The 19,906-nt window shown below is 40.7% G+C and overlaps 3 protein-coding genes and 1 long non-coding RNA gene across 4 annotated transcripts in view; 2 read left to right on the forward strand and 2 right to left on the reverse strand.

Annotated features, from left to right (window-relative positions):
• The window catches only part of clcnk (chloride voltage-gated channel K), a 44,320-nt gene extending 39,124 nt beyond the window's left edge, over window positions 1-5,196 (reverse strand). The window contains 1 exon segment of the mRNA XM_088329844.1: window positions 5,104-5,196. Within this exon segment, the coding sequence (XP_088185970.1) occupies window positions 5,104-5,196 (93 nt within the window).
• LOC148370476 (zinc finger BED domain-containing protein 4-like) overlaps window positions 1-19,906 on the forward strand; it is a 214,916-nt gene that overhangs the window by 142,195 nt on the left and 52,815 nt on the right. The window lies entirely within an intron of this gene.
• Window positions 9,436-16,353, reverse strand: LOC148370481 (uncharacterized). Its single transcript, XR_015849913.1, has 3 exons — window positions 16,243-16,353; window positions 16,090-16,168; window positions 9,436-9,684 (listed from the first exon to the last, which is right to left on the reverse strand). It is a non-coding gene; the product is annotated as an uncharacterized LOC148370481 (long non-coding RNA).
• Window positions 9,472-18,422, forward strand: hspb7 (heat shock protein family B (small) member 7). Its single transcript, XM_088330133.1, has 3 exons — window positions 9,472-9,767; window positions 16,052-16,176; window positions 18,164-18,422. Exons 1-3 carry the CDS (start codon window positions 9,605-9,607, stop codon window positions 18,341-18,343), a joined length of 468 nt encoding a protein of 155 aa, XP_088186259.1. The 5' UTR covers window positions 9,472-9,604; the 3' UTR covers window positions 18,344-18,422.

Consider the following 19,906-nt stretch of genomic DNA (forward strand, 5'->3'; position numbering starts at 1 on the left):
CAAGGATTTTTTTTATTTTGAAACACTTGGCTTTATTTTTGTTGTCTATTGAGAATATGATAAAATTTTGATATAGAGATTTGCCAGTCATTTATGATTTTATGTTATGCCTTTAGAGCGTATGAAAAGTTTATTCTGTTTTTAATATTGGACTCCTTCAGTGGCTGCAAGTTCCTTATTTTGACTATTATTGTGCACTGCTGTTCATTGTTTTGACTATTATATCATTGTCACTATTGGCCATTCACTTAGCTGCTTGGAACGGGGATGAAAATTCCTTATCTGAAAGCTTCTTTCCCTGTCCTGTGCGCAAGTTAAAAATTAATTCATGTCTTCTCTCCCTATTTCCAGTGTCTACTATAGTTTTAACTAAACAGCGGGTCAGTGCAAAATTATGGTTTCAATTATTATTTTTTTTATTTATGTATTCATCTGTCATGGTGTTTTGCTACTCCGGCCAAATGTTTTACTCTTTCGGTTCTAAATTTTCATTTTGTTGTATTCTGAGCCGTCACAGGTTCATACATGCATAACTAAATATTCTGCATTTAAGATGACTTAATGATTACCTTGACTTCAAACCTCAATTTCAAAGTCAACCTCCCTTTGAGGAGAGTGCAAATATATGAATGTGTTTCCTGACCCCTATTGCACGCACAAAGGCGCATGAGCACTTCCTGAGGCAAGAATGTAGTTACTCTTGTAATTTTTCAATTTCACCTTCTACTTCGCTCTTCCAATTAGCACTTGCGCTATTTTTGAGATATGAGGCCTGCAGTCACACAGATACACCGAATTTATAAACTTGTCTCCATGGAAACGCTTGTGAAAGAGGAGTTGATTTTTGATTAGCAATAATTCAACCCAATGGCAGGAAGTGTGACCTTGGCTTGCTGGGATCAACCAATCAGATGATAGACAAAATATAATGTGAAATATGATTGGTTTATTTAATATATATATATATATATATATATATATATATATATATATATATATATATATATATATATATATATAGACCCATCGCTAATTCGCACTTTGGTTATCGCTGGTTCACTGCTTCGCGGATTTTGAATTGAATTGTCTTTATTGTCATTGATATCAACCCACCTTGCATTGTGTTCTGCAGACAGCAAATGCTATCATGGGAACAGGTTAGGAAGGGCTTTGTGGGTTGGGTGCGTGTTGTGACTGTCAGTGTACACGACTGTGATAGGGTGGTGGTGTTAATCAAACAGCGGGTGCACAAGTCAATGTGTTCACCCAAAACAAACTGGGAAGCATAGCGCCAGATAGTAGCTTTAGCGGCTCATTACATCGAAAATAAATTTATTAATTAAGTCAGACTTTGAGGAAGGTCAGAAGAGCACAGAGTGATTATAATCACCAGCGGGTTAGCTGCGGATTGTTATCGGGACCAGGAAGCAACTCAGGTGGTCTGACGAGAGGTAATAGGCAATAGCAAGGCTGAAATTTCGGCCTACTGCTACTGCTAGGCTAACAACTCCCTTAAGCCACCCCTGCCAAGCCTGTATCCCCCTAATGCCGGATTCATTACCCATGAAACGAATGACCTGAAGATACTACTTGTGGGAAACCGCTAGGTTTGGGACTGTTGTTTTTAATCATCGCAGAGACTCGCCTGAAGTCGAGGTTACCTGATGCTAGCATGCAGCTAGCTATATGCTTTCTAAATCGCTTTCTTATTCTGAATGGAGAAGCCCTCCAAATTCATTGTGCTTTTGGATAATAATAAAGACCATTCATTCAACTTTAATTCTTTGTTCTTTGATCATTATCATTTATAGTTGTTATTTTGTTATAATCGTACACTCTCTGTCAGTAATGACAGAGAGAAGTTTGTCCCTTGGGGGCTTGGCGATGCTACTGCGTAGATTTTCATATTTCGCGGGGGGTCTGGTCTCCATTTACCACGGTAACCAAGGGATTACTGTATTTGTAAAAGCTAAGAATAAACAAGCAAAAATGTCACCAATGAACTGAATGAAACAAATCCAAAAGTTTTTGTAGTCAAATAGGAAAAAACAAAAAAGCAACAAATTATAATTTTACATTAAAAAATAGTCTTTTTGGAAATATTTCCCATTAAGAAGCCACACTGGTCGTTTTACCATATCAACAAACCACAAAAGAGCTCCTGAAGACCACTGTTTATGTTTCCCAAATTCAGACCAGTTACTGCATGCAGTATTATTTGATTGTCATTTTGCATTTTCATATTTAGCCACCGTATTTTCTAGTACATATGGCGCACCGGATTATAAGGCGCACTTTAAATTTTTTTGTCATTTTGGGGTTTTTAGGTGCACCTTATAGTCCTTAAAATACGGTACTTGAAATAAAAAAAGATGTCTGATATACCAAATGATATTTTATCATTTTAAGTATTCTTAATTAGTCATATCAGCACAAAACGTTTTAAAATTGGAAAAATCTTGCCAAATCTGATAATTATGCACACTTTATTATATATTTTTTTGTGTTACCAGTTACAGTATTTTTTTATTTTTTAATATCTAATATAAAAAGTAATTTAGAAATAATTAAAATATGCAAAGTAATGTGCTAAAAGTTGAAGAATTCTGGCTTTTTTTAGCACCAGTGTGTAATATTTGACCTCTAGATAGCACTGGTACCAGTCCTCTCGAGAGGGGTTGGAGTCTCTTCCACTCTGGAGTTGCCGGTGGTGGGAGGCACAGAACCGGTGTGGGCATATTAGTTGCTCCATGGCTCAGCACTTGTACGTTGGGGTTCACCCCGGTAGACGAGAGCGTAGCCTCCCTCCTCCTTTGGGTGGGGGGACGGGTCCTGACCGTTGTTTGTGCTTATGTACCAAATAGCAGTTCAGAGTACCCACCCTTCTTGGAGTCCTTGGAGGGTGTGCTTGAGAGCGCGCCCTCTGGGGACTCCCTCGTACTGCTGGGAGACTTCAAAGCTCACGTGGGCAATGACAGTGAGACCTGGAGGGTCGTGATTGGGAAGAACGGCCCCCGTGACCTAAACCTGAGTGGTGTTTCGTTATTGGACTTCTGTGGCCATCATGGTTTGTCCATAACGAACACCATGTTCAGACATAAGGGTGTCCATATGTGCAGCACCAGGACACCCTAGGCCGTAGTTCGATGATCGACTTTGTCGTCGTTTCGTCGGACCTGCGGCCGCATGTTCTGGCCACTCGGGTGAAGAGAGGGGTGGAGCTGTCAACTGATCACCACCTGGTGGTGAGTTGGCTCCGATGGTGGGGAAAGAATGCCAGTCCGACCCGGCAGACCCAAGCGTAGTGTGAGGGTCTGTTGGGAATGGTTAGCAGAATCTCCTGTCAGAAGAAGTTTCAATTCACACCTCCAGCAGAACTTTGCCCATGTCCCGAGGGAGGCGGGGGACATCGAGTCTGAGTGGACCATGTTCCGCGCCTCCATTGTCGAGGTGGCTGATCGGAGCTGTGGCTGTAAGGCAGTCGGTGCCTGCCGCGGCGGCAAACCTCAGACCCGTTGGTGGTCACCGGCGGTGAGGGATGCCGTCAAGCTGAAGAAAGACTCTTATCGGGCCTTCCTGGCCTACAGGACTCTGGCAGTGGCTAGCAGGTACCGGCTGGCCAAGTGGGATGCGGCTTCGATGGTTGCCAAGGCAAAAACTCGGGCATGGGAAGAGTTTGGCGAGGCCATGGAAGCAGACTTCCGAGCGGCTTCAAGGAAATTCTGGTCCACCATTCGGCGTCTTAGGGGGGTAAGCGGTGTGCCATCGACAGTGTGTGTAGTGGCGATGGGGCGCTGCTGACCTCCATCCGGGACGTTGTGAATCGGTGGGCGGAGTACTCCGAAGACCTCCTCAATCCCACCGACACGTCTTCCTCTGGGCAGGACTCCGAGTTGGGCTCTTGTATCTCAGGGGTTGAGGTCACAGAGGTGGTCAAAATGCTCCTCGGTGGCAGGGGTTGATAGGATCCGCCCGGAGTTCTTTAAGGCTCTGGATGTTGTGGGCGTGTCATGGTTGACACGCCTCTGCAATATTGCGTGGACATCGGGGAGAGTACCTCTGGACTGGCAGACTGGGGTGGTGGTTCCCGTCTTTAAGAAGGGGGACCGGAGATTGTGTTCCAACTACAGGGGAATCACAGTTCTCAGCCTCCCTGGTAAGGTCTATTCAGGGGTACTGGAGAGGGGGGTTCACCAGGAGGTCGAATCTCCGATTCAGTAGGAACAGTGTGGTATTCGTCCTGGCCGTGGAACACCGGAAGTGCATTGCATGGAAGTTTGCCTGTCCGGTCTACATGTGTTTTGTGGACTTGGAGAAGGCATTCGACCCTGTTCCTCGGGAGGCGCTGTGGGGGTGCTTTGGGAGTATGGAGTACCGCACAGTCTTATCCGGGCAGTGCGGTCCCTGTATGCCCGGTGCTAGAGTCTTGTCCGCATTGCCAGCAGTAAGTCGGATTCGTTCCCGGTGAGGGTTGGACTCCGCCATGGCTGCCCTTTGTCACCGATTCTGTTCATAACTTTTATGGAATAGAATTTCTAGGCGCAGCCTTGGTGGGGATGGAGTCCGGTTTGGGGGCCTCAGCATTGCGTCACTGCTTTTTTGCAGATGACGTGGTGCTGTTGGCTTCCTCAGGCCGTGATTTTCAGCTCTCGCTGGAGCAATTTGCAGCCGAATGTGAAGCGGCCGGGATGAGGATCAGCACCTCTAAATCCGAGACCATGGTACTCAGCCGGAAAAGGGTGGCATGCTCCCTCCTGGTTGGGGATGAGATCTTGCCCCAAGTGGAGGAGTTCAAGTATCTTTGGGTCTTGTTCACGGGTGAGGGTAGGATGGAACGGGGGATCGACAGACGGGTCAGTGCAGCGTCTGCCGTCATTCGGACTCTGTACTAGTCCATCGTGGTGAAGAGAGAGCTGAGCCGAAAGGCAAAGCTCTCGATCTACCGGTCAATCAAAGTTCCTTCCCTCACTTATGGTCATGAACTTTGGGTCATGACTGAAATAACACGATCCCGCATACAAGTGGCCGAAATGAGTTTCCTCCGCAGGGTGTCTGGGTTTTCCCTTAGAGATAAGGTGAGAAGCTCAGTCATCCGGGAGGGACTGCTCCTCCGCTTTGAGAGGATGCTGTTGAGGTGGCTCGGGCATCTGATAAGGATGCCTCCTGGACGCTTCCCTCGGGAGGTATTCCGGGCATGTCCCACTGGCAGGATGCCCCGGGGGCGACCCTGGACACCCTGGAGAAACTATGTCTCTCGGCTGGCTTTGGAACGCCTCGGGATCCCGTCGGATGAGCTGGAGGAGGTGGCTGGGTATAGGGACGTCTGGGCTTCCCTTTTAAGGCTGCTACCCCTGCGACCCGACCCCGGATAAGGGGAAGAAATGAATGGATTGATGGATAGATAGCACTGTATTGTCTAGCTCAAACGAAAATGAGTCCCAAGAGCACAGCGTGGCAGCAAGGTGCCAGACAAACATGGCGGTGACCTTAAGTAGGGATTCCATTTGAAAGAAATACAAATTTCTCATTTGACATTTGTATGATAGTTCAGGTAATTTTGCCGAGTATTCAATGTTTTTCTTTTTAGTAAATGAAAGTTTTTTTGCACCACTAGGAGGCATTAAATACTACACACTCTCTCTTTAAGGTTCACATATGAGGGGAATTCTAAAAAGTAAATCGATTTAAAAACGAGTCACAAAATATAAATTGATTAATTTATTATTTAATACATGAATACATGCAGGTATTCAACTTCTACTACTACTGAGTCTATAATAATAATCAAGCCATTTGCAGATAATTTTATTTTATCATTCATAACTTGTAATTTTTAGGAACAAATCATCTCCAATAAAGTCATATTTTGCTTTTAATTCATATTGAATTTGTCTAGTAAGAAAAGGTCGGTTAGAAAGAAGAGAAAGTGATGAAATTATAAGGCTGAATCCAATCCAATAATCCAGCTGCTCTCATTGGAAATTATTTGAATGGGCGTTTGTTTGTGTACATTCCACAGCGCTCGTGTGCCCGTTTCAGCTGCTCTGTGTTTAAATACGTTGCACATGTTTACTTATGTTTATGCATGTTTTATGTATTTTTTTGTGTGTATTTATATGAATTTTATGTGTTTAGAGAGATAGATAGATAGATAGATACTTTACTCATCCCCAATGGAAATTCACACTTCCAGCAGTATCCTTGTGTTGAAAAATAAGATAAAATAAAAGATATAGAAGACAAAAATACCCCATATAAAGTGTTGATATAGAGTATTTAAATAGTGCAACGGAAAATAAACACTGTAATAAAAATAGGGTAATATGCAATGTAGGGGTGGGGTTTAATGTGGGCTTTTACTCCCCTTGGTGGAGTTAAAAAGCCTCATGGCATGAGGAAGAAATGATCTCCTCTGTTTACGTACGTTTTGTGTGTTTACGCACGTTTTGATGCGTGTTTATGTATGTTTTTGTGTTTATTTATATACGTTTTATGTGCCCGAGGACATGGTGTAAGGACCTGCCTTCAAAGCCCCTGACCACCTCAATTGGCTCACAGCGGGCCCTTGTCAGGTCGAACCCCAACACTTTTAACAACAATCTGTATACCAAAAGGACAGAGAGAATTGTTTATGATCATGAATTGCAACTGCTTCCCTATGTCCACCAGGAGCTGCCAGTTGTGAGCAAGCCCCCCTGAGTCCTCTTGGAGGGTTGAGGTTTCTCTCCTGCTTGGACAAAGGCAATTGTACTCCTGGTTGGATGTTGCTATTTTCTTGTGTTCATCCCAGAGCAGATTGTGTCTGCCCGCAGGACATGGTTGTGGCGCTACATCGCAATATCATTTAGATTACGGTTATTCATGCAGCCTTACCGCACAGGCACACAAATTGGATAATTTCCCAAAGCACACTTGACAAGATCTCAAAACAATGGTTGAAAAACACTGAGGTAGTACATGTGTTTTTGCTTATCATTTGAGTCAATAGTCTTTTATTTTAATAAATGATGTAGTGTTATACTATAAGCGTTCGCTATGTCATACACTTTAACAGCACCTGGGCACACATTATCAAAGACTTCAATGAAGTCATAAAATCGTATTTGAAAATTTAGGATGACATCAACCAGATGTCAATAGTTAGCGGCTGACATTAATAGACGAAAAGCATGACAGGCCTAAGTGGTCATGGACAGCTTTGTTTTGCGGCGCATTCTTTCCGTCTTTGTTTGGCTTGCAACTTTGCCTCAGGGATCAAATATGTTCCGACCTTCTCGCCGCTTATGCTTGTCCAGGATTGTCATGGTTGTCAGGAAGAGAGAAAATCTTACATGATGTCAATTAAGGAGTCCTGCAAGAGAAACATACATTTAGGAACATGAAGATTTTTAATTCTATGTTTATCATATTTTTTTTATTCCTGCATGATTTCCATGTAGGGGCACCTTGATGTCATTATATAAAGTTTGAAACACATTGTAATTACTTCAATGAAGATTTTTATTTATGGTAACGAATGTAAATGGGTGGGCCTTTTGTATTTTGTTTTTAAGTTGTTTTTTTTTTTGTTTTACGGTGGCATTTTAAGGGCTATGGTTGAGGCCATTGTCAGAATAAACAGCAACTAAAGAAAATAAGTCTGGTTATTTGGGACGCCGTTTACTAGCTGCCTAACTGGCGAAAAGGGGGATATTGTTTAGTGAGGAATCCATTTTGAATTAATTGATTTTAGAGGTTGAACCATATTTTGTAATGTAAATGTATGTTCTATAGAGTAAAATATTGTAGTTTAAATGTGTTACGTTTTTATGTTACCCTAACTCTTACTGTAGTTCTAATTCCATGCACTTTGTAGTCAGGTACGCCTCACGAATGAAAGCTACACCATATGGTGCGGGAAATACGGTATATTATAATGAGGACCAAAATTACCTGGAATCTTCCTAACAGGTAGTGTCAGGTAATTCAATATTACAGCAAGGTATTATGGCAAGATCGAGATCTTGGCCCCTCACCTCGCTGAACAGACATCCACAACGCCTTGATCAAGCTGACCTAGTCTGAGCTGCAAAAAAGCAATGGATGTGGGAGCTTGGCACAGGCTACCACTTAGACTCGCCGGGCCCTCGTCACCTGCTCTTATTTTAAAATCATGAGAAAATGCCAAATTACACTTGCTTGATGGCCAAAACCAGTGGGTCCCTGGTTCACGCCTTAGCCAAATCATGCCTGAGACCTACATTATTGGTACCCATCGCCTCCCTAGTTGGTGCTTGGCATTCGGGGTTGGAATTTGAGCGTTCTGCATCTAATAACTCCCGACACATTGGTTGGGTGGAACCGTCGTTGCTTCATGTCCTGTACACAGTCGCACGTGTGGGAGCTGACCCCTGATTAATTTAGGGTTAAGGCAAGAAAAAGGAGAAACAAGATGAGAAAATGCCAAATTGCCTTAAGTTTCACACATTATATTGTTGTTAAAGAGATAGGTAAGAGAATGATGTGAAAAAAAAGGAAAAAAACAAAACAAATCTCAGAAATTGTAAAATACTTTTTATATTGTGATTAAAAATGTGTGATCGTTTTTAAATGGGATGACAAATGATTGTTACGATGATCTAAGATATGATCTTTTGTTTATATGATTGATAAAAGAAGCTTCTGAAGTTATTTTGGGGACGGATCTAGCTCAGGAGGTAGAACGCTCGTCTTGGGATCGAGAGATAGCAGTTCGAATCCCTGCTCCTCCGTGTTACATGTCGAAGTGTCCTTGGGTAAGACACTGAACCCCTAATGCCCCCAATAAGCAGATTTGCACCTTACATGGCAGCACGGCCGCTATTGGAAAAGGTGAAGCACATTGTAAAGCGCTTTGGGAAGTCATTGACTTGAAAAGCGCTACATATATGCAGATCATTTCATTTCATTTACAAGCCTTTGGCTTTAAACTGTCATCCCTTGTTTCTTATGAGGTTATTTGTTCATTTTGTCATGTAATGTTTGTTGTAACATGATTGAAAAGATAAAAACAAACAAAATACAATACAAAGGCCTAATTATCAGGGTGTTTTTTTTAATCACGCCTTGAATCGTTACATATTATTCAGCCATTAGTAATCTATTATAACACATCCCCCAATTAAATACTTGTTATTCTTCAGCAACTAATTACCACCTATTATCTTTCAAATAAAAAGCCAAACGGTGATTCATGATAGCAGTGTTTTTGAGTTACAAACCCTGCAACATATACAGAATCGAGAATCTATTTCCAGGACTTCGCGGCAGGAATGGCAACTGTCAGATAGACACTCGGCGTGAAATATTCTACACTGGCCTTCCCGTTGCCGGGTGGCGTGTGCTTCTAAAAATAATCCATTATCACACACGTGCACTTATCCACACAAGGACACACACTGTTTATAAAAGGGGGAGGGCCTGCCAAAGAGTCAGAATATAAGTGCAAGATGCTTTGACCTTACCGACACAAATCACAATAAGATAAAATATAAATAAACAAATGCAAAGTTGTGTTTTGTTGAAGGTGTGGCAAAAGAAGTGAGTCTCCACCCAGCCTACGTTGCCGCCTCCCCCTGCACCATCCATGAGCTCCAGCAACTCTTCTGCTTTCCGATCGGAGCGGAGTTTCCATCAAACCTCATCCTCGTCCTCCTCGGCGAAACCCTGTATGGAAAAGAAGCAAGGGATGTTTTCCGAGGACTTTGGATCCTTCATGAGGCCAGGGGGAGAAAACCTAGGATTCTCCAGTAAGTCGGTGGGGATTTCCAGCTTTATCCTCATTTAGAATGGGAAAGATGCAAAACTGATGCAAGCTTCGCTCAATGCAGGCGGAAACCCTGGGAAGCTTCATGGAGTAAGAGGAATATTTTCATTCATTTCCTCTGGGAATCTTTTAAATGGCCGGGATACCACCTGAATCTGTTCAGAGGTGGGGATCGCAAAGTGAAATTGACAAATTGGGAAAGAAACAAAATGGTAACGAGTACCCTTCCCCGGTACCAAATATGAAATCATAAAAGTAACAAAATCGTATAGCAGAAGCAGTGTTGGGCACGTTACTTACAAAAAGTAGTTACAGTTACTCACTATTTCTCCTAAAAAGTAACTGGGTTAGTAACTGAAATTATAGTAGGAAAAGTATCTAGTTTCTAGGGAAAGTAACTATTTCCGTTGCAAAAAAAAAAAAGTTGTAGATCAAATAGTTTGATATTTTCTGAGCAGTATTCGAGTCGGTTAAATAGATTAGAACAGACAGGTAGTTGTGTTATGGAACCTTGGAATATTTATTGCAGCACACCAGCAACAGATTTATCCTGCACTTGAAATTCAACAAAAATAAGCAATGTAATAAAACAATAATTAGCATTTACATAAACACGCACAAAAACTTACGTAAGCAAACAAAATGTACGTAAACACTTAAAACGTTTGTAAAAATACACCTAAACGAACATAAACACACACAAAACCGTATGCAAACGCGTAAAATGTACATAACACATAAAACGTGTGTAAATACTCACAAAATTGTATGTAAACGCACAGTAACGGACATAACACAAAGATTTTGACCTTCAGTAACGGTAACATCGTTTTAACGGCGAAAAATGAATGACCTTGATTACATTGTTGTAAATTATTAGTCAGAATATTCCATATTGAAAAAAATATAGCTGTTACACATCAGTTTTATTTACAACTGCGATATTCTCAACACTGATCTTAAGAAAAAAAAATACATTTTGCAAACATTTCGTGTAACGCGACTTTAGCTGGTGGAGCAGAGTAGCAGGTGAGTGCAGACGGGAAGGAAGCAGCAGTTTCAGATTAAAACTCAATTTAAAACTTCCACTTGCAAACATTGTCTTGCCCCTAGAAGATTTCCTTGCTTAAATCGCCTCCTCTTTTCAGTTTTTAATTTTTTTTTTTTTAATACTACTTATTTTTATACTACTACTCTTAATCTGTTATATTAAAGTGTGGTATTTTATCTTGGAAATGTTCATGCACCCTCAGGATGGTACTTTTAATTCTATATGTATTTTATTGTATAATTTATAATAATAGTCCCGATCTTCGTAACGTGCAATTTAGCGAGGGTATTTTGTGCGTTTCTTGATGAACGCAAGCTTTGTTCCCAGAGTTAAATGTCTTTGGTTTTCCTTTTATCATCATTGCAAGTCTGAGACCCAGATCAAATAGATTCACTACAAAAACATGCAGTAATGTATGTATGTATGTGTGCACATTATTTATGATTCACAGAGATTCATTACTGAGTGAAGAGAGAGAAAGGCTTATGGGAGGTAGTTAAGCCAATACCGAGGTTTTCATGACACCTTCCTAATGGCAAAACTGCTTTTTATATGACGTCTTAGAGACGATACCGTTTATACGCACAAACAGCACAAAGGTTGAATTTGATTAGTTTTGGGTATGCAAAAACATTTGATGTCATATAGTGGGGAAAATACTGTGAAGAGAGGCCCAAAAAAAAAACATCTTATTCCTCTCTGTAAACAGAAAACATATCAGAAGGGAATGCTGTATCTTGGAAGTCTACTGCATAGCCGCGATGATGAATTCTGTATCATCACCATTAGAAATTGAACTCTGCAAGGGCCACTACTTGCCACGGTTCAGTTAATGACTTTTTGGGATCGACTCAAAAATTTGCAGGTCACTTACCTTTAAGCCTTTTTCACACCCACACCCACACACACCCACACCCACACACACACACCCACACACACACACACACCCACACACACAGATAGTGGAGTCAGCTATGCAAGGTGCCTACCTGCTTTTTGGGGGTTCAGTGTCTTGCCCAATGATTCGTCAACAACATTTAACTCAACGTAGCTGGGAACCAAACCTACGACCTCTTTGGTCCCAAGACGACATTCGACCTCCTTAGCAACTGCCGCCCCACAATATTATGTAGGATACAGATTTGCTCATTTAAAACTTTTGATTTAATGACTTAGTTTGTCGTGTTTTGGATGAAATAAGAAAAAAAATGTAAACAAGCAAAATTAATTGATTTTAGTTACAAAAAATTCTTATACCTTTTCCCGAGAAGACATTATTATTGAAGATATGGGTTTTTCTCATTAAAAATGTTTTCTAATTTTACAAGAATAATTTGTAAAATAAGAAAAAAAGCTAAATAATCTGCATATAGTTCCTATTTTAAGTGACATTTGCTCTTATTTTACTGGAAAAACTTAATACAATAGCGTTAATATCCAATACAAGCAGAAAATTATGAATCTTACACACGTGCTCATAATGAATTTATCTGATAGTACAGGTGTTTAGCAACCTAAGGTTCGCGAGCCATTACAGCTTTTTCCATGGGTACATAGGTCTCAGTGAAAAAATGCTACTTGTGCAAGTTCCTCCAGTGCGTTCCAAATTTGGTCAACTCAAGGTCATGTTTGGTGCATGTGTAGCAGGCACTAATCCAACGATGCCTGTGGTCCAGTATATAAAATACACAGTTTTACTTACATTTTACTGTCGAGGTGTCGCACCAATGGACCCCGTTTTGATTGTACATTGCTAAAGAATTCTTTGAGTGGAAGCTCATTAAATCACATATGTTTACTTTTGAAACACTTTATGATAAAAACACACAACAAACCGTAATTACTCACAAACGCTAGCAAAGCACACAGAACAATTTGGATAAGCGGTAAGGGTGTGCGGAGCTATGCAACACAGCAAGCTCCCCTCTTTCGGACACGTGCCCAACTTGATGAAGGGAAATACATCCATTAACTTTCCATTTGCTATTTTCTGTTACATTTTTATGAAGAACTCTGCTTGCATCTTGTTTTGACGCCATCCATTCATTTTCTGCACCACTTATCCTCAGTAGAGTCGCGATGGTGCTGGAGCCCATCCCAGCTATCTTTGGGCAGTGGGCAGGGGACACCCTGAACTCGTTGCCAGCCAGTCGAGGGGCACACAGGGAAATACAGCTCACTCGGTTTTTCACACCTACCTAGGGAGAATTCGGACCGGCCAATTAACCTGAAATGCATGTTTTTGGAAAGTGGGAGGAAACCGGAGTGCCCGGAGGAAACCCACGCAAGCACTGGGAGATCATGTAAACTCTGGACAGGAAGGCTGGTAGCTGGACCTGATCCCATGACCTCAAAACTGTGCCACGGACACGCTCACCACTCAGCCGCCGTGCCGCCCCGTTTTGAAACCATTATTTACAAAAAAATAAAAGATAAAGGTCAAAATGAGCCTAAACGATCTGAAGTAACTGTAAAAGGTGGTATTTGTTGATACGGGACACAGGCTCTGGCATTTTTATTATTTCATACATTTTATCAAATCATCAAACGACAAATGAAAAATAAAATGTGCTTGAAGAATTGGGTTTTGTCTGAAAAGAGGGTTTGGCAGTTTTGCTGAATTTTGTCTTAAAAATCAGAATGTTTTGCTGTTATGGCTCTTTGGGTTAAAATGGTGCCCGACCCCTGTGGGGTATGAGATGGGTAAATAAACAAATTTACAAAATTAATGATTATATGACCAGCTCAGTAGCCTAGATGGTAAGGCGCCCGCTTTGAGACTGGGAGGTCGGTGGTTCGCGCCCCGGCCGAGTCATTCCTAAGACTTAAAAAGTGGTCGGCGGCGCCCTCTGTTGGCTGCGGCTGCATCGGCTCGCTACAACGGGTCAGGTGCAATCGACATTTCGTTCTGTGTACATTGTTACACAGAATGACAATACAAGGAAATTATTATTATTATTATTATTATTATGATTGGATTTGTACAAAAAAAAGAATATAAGGCAACACTTACTCCAGTTATAAGGGAAAATTTTACAATAACAAATATTTGTTCAGCTTTGATAATCTTAATGTTGTCGTAAACAATACCACAGAATATGTGCACATGTGACCTTTAAACGGACTCCACGAGATTTTGTGCACGCCACAATTGATGCAGATGGGCGCCTGAATGAGGGAAAGGGCCAGTCAACAGTCTGACTTCACACACAAACTATCTTAAGTACGCCTGCCAAACTAGACGGTTGCTCAGTAACTGTTGTAAACACACTTTGCGTGCATTGTGGACTACGGTCAAGATCCAGCTAGAGGACTAACAGCTGACACTGTCCACACTTACGTCACCACTGACAGATGCTTGCTTGATTCATCAGCTGGCATCATAACTAAGGATCGACCAATATGTTTTTTTCAAGGAAGATAGAAAAACAAATTACCGGTATTCAGAGGAGGCCAATAACTGATATTTTGAGCCAACATTCATTTTCTGTGAAAGCTTTAAAATTAGAGAAAGAAATTTTTAATAATGCAAAAAGATTAAACTTTTTTTTTTTATGAATTAAAATAAAAGTTTAAAAGCTCTCTGAAACCATTTACAGTAAATAAATTTGAATTTCAACACAACTGTCATGACTAATCTTTCATTAAACCAAAAACTAACAGTGCGAGAAAAAACAACATGGCTTAAAATAACTCAAAACCAAAGTTCATCAAAATTTCAACTGAGCTCACGATTCGGAAAATGTGGGCATTTTTGTTTTAGAGCCAGATTGACGAACTAATGTTATGCTAATTACCCAGCCTTCCACTTTAGCGTGCTTTTTATGCTCTCTCTCTTTCTCAAACACACATGCAGTATTGACGAACCATTGTTATGATAAGAGCTAATAATATTAGTCTCCTCCTGAGTGTGCTTCCCTAAAACAAGTCAACTACACCTTTTATGCTATCTCTTAATCACTCACGCTTTTTTACCACGGAATTCTCAATATTATCAGCATAAGGACTCAGGAGTTAACAGAGCTGCTACTATTTACTCCATGTCTACATAATTATTTTGCTCATTGTAACGTTAGTAATAGTCATGAGTTGGAGAGCACTCGAATCTTTATTACATTTACGGAGGGTGTTCTTTGTGTACGTTCTACAATCTTATTCCAGACTGCAGTTTTTGACTGTGCGGTCCGGAAAGCTCCTGCTTTTGTGGCTCACTATCTAAAAAAAGGGGTGGGGTGGGTAGCAACCGAGACAGATGAAGGAGAGAGAGAGAGAGAGAGAGAGAGAGAGAGAGAGAGAGAGAAAGAGAGAAAGAGAGAAAGGGAAGCTTGGCGGCATCTGAGCCTAAATAAATGGCCCTTTATTAAAACTGTCACCTTGTGCAGTAGGAATACAATTTGTAATACTGTATTTGTGTATGTGTGTGTGTTTACTTCAGAGAGTGCATATGATTATTGATATGTTTCTGTTTTTGCAATACCCAATGTCACACATGTCTTGGCCAAGAAATAAAGATCATTTATTATTAAAAAGTGGCATTATCTTAGCTGCATACAATAGTAGTTATAATACATAAAAACAAATACTGTATACAAATGCTGAATTGCGCAAATGTAACATTTAGCTAATTGGAGCTGTACAGGTGTCCTGAAATGGCACATGTGAACAAAATTTATTGCGGTGATGATTTGCTATGAGGAGTACAGTACGTTAAAATATGTGCAGTGCACTCTGTGTATGCCTTGTACAAAAAATAACATTTTGTTGGTCAACTGTCAGTCTCAATCAATGAGCTGACAATCTTAGTTAATTTCAAAATACGCGTTCATACACAGACAAATTCAGAAGTGCATCAAAACAGAACAACACAACAAAACCTAATGTACTTGCTGAAGTTTAGAAGCTTGTACAATTACAACCGCCTGTACACATCATGAGCCATGCTGAGCTCTCCAGTGCCTCGCTGCACAATTTAAAGAGGTAGAGAGGAGATAAGACCAAGTTGTGCTTCTACCTCAATAGAAAGTCAAAATGCATTCTACTGAGGAGCATAAATGCTTTGAATCGAACAAGTAGTGAACGCTGATTGAATATTATATGATGGCGTGAAGTGGTTCTATCAGGCTGATAACTGTGATTTCATATTTAGCAGCTATCGATTCGATAATTTTCGGCCAGAAAACTATCATGAATCCCTAATACATATGTATTTTTTGCAGGTGGGAGTGGCAAGATCAAAGCACTTGGGGATTCTTACCAGTTCACAGTGGACGTTCGAGACTTTTCCCCGGAAGACGTCATTGTCACCACGTCCAACAACCAAATCGAAGTCCATGCTGAAAAGGTAACGAAAGATATGATACAATATATTATATACAGCACCCATCAAAAGTATTGGCCGCCCAAATACTTTTTGTCATAATGCCAGTCTTTACAGGCCTCAAAGCTATAGCTAAAGAACTGAAAACATTTTCTAGGAATCAACAAAAATCATCCTGTTCTCTATGAACACCGACTCCAGAAGTTCCCGGATAACTTCTGAATGATTTAATGTCAACCTAAATGACGAATAATGACAGAAAAAGTGCACCTGTGTGTTGTTAAGTCTAAGTTTGAATCAGTGGTTCACAAAAAGTGGGGCGGGCCGCCCTTGGAAGGTCACAGACGTGTTAAATTTGGAGACGTTTTTTTTTAACTTTCCCAGAATAAAATGCAATTGTACTACATTAAAGGGCAGAGCGTTCTCAGTGTTCTGTTTACATTACACCTGTTTATGGCCATACCACCATAGGAAAGCCTAGTTTCGGGAAGCTAAGCAGGGCCAATTGCGTGGGCAACTAATAAATAAACAAATACGTCAGCCTCCACACAGTGCAATAAGCCAGAGTATAAGCATGAAGTAGGAAGTACAAACGCAAAGTGTGGCAGGCCCTAAAGTGACCTCATGAAAAAAAAAATTAACACGGATGCCCTCCCGTAAGCACTTCACAGCGACCTTGGAAAGAGAGGCGCAAAGAGAAATCTGGTAGCTGTGTTAAAAATGTATGCAGCAGAAAGCATGAAGCCAACTGAATGAAACTGTCACTTAAATACATTACAGCCGAATCACGCTAATAAGAAACTTGAGTTTTTTTCTTCTTCGGAAATCTGACAAAATTTAGGGACAGAGGTGTTACCATTAATATCAAACAGTGTGTTTTATTCCTACCAATATTATGTTATCACTTAATAAAAACAATCGAGCATGAGAGGATTTCTTCTTCCGGGGGGGGGGGGGGGGGGGGTGTGAAAGATGATTATTGAGAAGCACTGGTTTCAACGCACCTGGTTTGTGATGAGTTAAGAGGTATTATGAAGATCAAATAACCTACCAGGAAGGTTCGGGATAAAGTTGTGGAAAAGTTCAAAGCAGAAATGGGATACAAGAATATTTTGTAACATTTGCACATCTTCCAAAGCACTGTGCAAGCAAAAATACCAACATGGAGGGTGCATAAAACCACTGAAAACCTACGAAGACCTGGTCATCCCTCTAAACTTTTAACCCAAACTAAGATGAGACTAAAACTTTTTGGGCTGAATGCTAAACGCTCTGTTTTGCATAAGAGTAACACTGCACATCGCCCTTAAAAACACCATCCCACTGTCAAACATTGTCGTGAAAGCATGATGTACTGGGTTCCTTTACTTCAGCAGGGACTGGGAAGATCTTTAAAGTTGACGGGAGCCAAATACAGGTGACTGGCAGAATATCTGTTGGAGTTGCAAGAGACCTGAGAATGGGGTACATGTTCACCTTCCAACAGGACAACGGCTCTTAACATAAAGCGAAATCTCCAACTAATTGGCCTGGTCATTCTAACACCTTTATATTTTTTATTTTTAACCAAAGTCCATACCTGAATCCTCTACAGTATTTGTGGAAAGATCTGAAAAATGCCGTGCACAAACAATCACCATCAAACCTTAGGGAACTTGAGCTGTTTCGTAAGGAAGTATAGGCAAATATTTCTGTTTCAAATGTTCAAAACGTATAAAGACATTCTCAAAAAGACTTGTGGCTGTGATTGCAGCAAAAGGGGGCCAATGTTTTTGCCAAACACATACTTTTAAATGTTTCCATTAGTCAGCATAAGATGAAATGTTCAATATATTTGTTTTTTTTTTCCACAATGTTGTCGATTCTTAGAAAATATATATATTTTTTTATCGATGAGTTTGTAGCCTGAAATATGTAGGTTAATACTCTCACGGAGCACTTTATAAACTGCAAAAATAAAATAATCCAATAGATGTATACATGAAAATATTACCCCTAAAACTTTCTGCAGTTGGCCCAAGATGGTTCTGTGATGAACACCTTCACCCACAAGTGTCAGCTCCCTGAGGATGTTGACCCCACCACGGTGACGTCCTCACTGGGCGCCGATGGGAAGCTAACGGTTCGAGCCCGGCGACACCCAGCAAAACTTGAGCACGCACAGACCTTCCGCACCGAAATCAAGATTTAAGACCACCATCGGCCATATTTATGTATCATAAATTTGTGTTATCTTTTGTGTGAATAAAAGGATTGCGCTTTTGTGTTCATGTCATATGGAGATTGTGTTATTCAAAATTAATCGCTTAATACTCATTTTTTAGTTTATTATAAGGGTATGCTTTAAGGTTTGTGGAAGATGATGGACCCATGTCGGGAGGCAGGAGCTGGAAGCAAGCGTATTTAAGGCTATTTGTTTCTTCTGTCCTATTTTTTGTTTCCTTAAAAAATAATTTTCCATTCTTTTTTTTTCTTTTAGAATTTTATAAGCACTCTTCTTGCAGGAAAACCCAATTTGGCCCAACCTCACCCGGATCTTAGCTTCAGTGGTCCCGAGCTCAGTTGAGTTTGAGACCCCTGCTTTAAAGGTTTCAGGATAATTGGGCACACTTCGGACCCCGTTTGGGGCCCTCTGGTGGTAGGGTGTAATAGGCGTGTAAGACACTAACAGTATGTTTTTCAGGTTAGTTGTTTCCAGTTTTTGGACTAATGCGTTAAAAAAGAACATGATTACTTTCTTCTGTCGTTAGATCATAGTGCGTTACTGTTCTCCTTGCTCACAACCTTGAATGCACCAGCAGAGCTCAAGATAGGTGGGCGTGTTTATATTTACCGACAGGGTACATATAAGATGCTGAATGATAGTCATCTTTTTGTATTTTTCAAGTAATTGTTTTTTTTAAATCACAATATGATCACTGTATCGTTATACTGTAAGACTGTTTTACTTAGCCTTGTAAAGTAAATCTTGTCAAGAGGTTAAGCGACTTCAAACAAGTAAAACTCGAACTGGTTGCCAGCCAGTCACAGGGCACAGACAACTTACTCGCTCATTCACACCTAAGGACAATTGATCTGACATGCATGTTTTTGAAATGAGGGAGGAAACCGGAGTGCCTGGAAGAAAACCACGCAAGAACGGGGATAACATGCAAACTCCACCTAGGAGGTTCGATCTCATGACCTCAAAATTATGCCGCACACGCGGTAACCACTGCACCGCCGTGCTGTCCAAACACTCAAAGCCAATTATGGTAAACGTTTCATTTCTGTTATCGCTACCTATTTCACATAAAAAATGTGCCTTCATCAATGAAATGAACATTACAAAGCAGTTTTTTTATTTCCTTGGGATGTCTCTGTGTGATATTAAAATTGGTTTGATGATATGAAACCGTGTGAATGATAAATATGCAAAAACAAAATCACAAGATATCCGAGAGTTTATTGGAAATTAAGAAACACTTGGTGTGATTCAAATATTTATGCCGTTATGTTTATGTATTTTTGCCTGGTATTCAAACCAATGTTTTTTGTTTGTTTGTTTTTTACTGAATGAAAGTTTTTCTTTACCGCTAGGACAGACCTGGGCACTCCGGTCCTGGAGGGCCATACGTCCTGCCAGATTTTGAAGTTTGCTCTTCTTTAACTCAGGTGATACAAATTATAACCTCGTTAGCAAGCTAGCAAGTGCTCTCTAACGATACTGGTGATTGGAATCACCTGTATTGGATCAGAGAAACCTCAAAAATCT

The sequence above is a fragment of the Urocampus carinirostris genome, chromosome 3, assembly GCF_059441175.1.
Source record: "Urocampus carinirostris isolate Australia breed hairy pipefish chromosome 3, RoL_Ucar_1.0, whole genome shotgun sequence".
NCBI classification, from domain to species: domain Eukaryota; kingdom Metazoa; phylum Chordata; class Actinopteri; order Syngnathiformes; family Syngnathidae; genus Urocampus; species Urocampus carinirostris.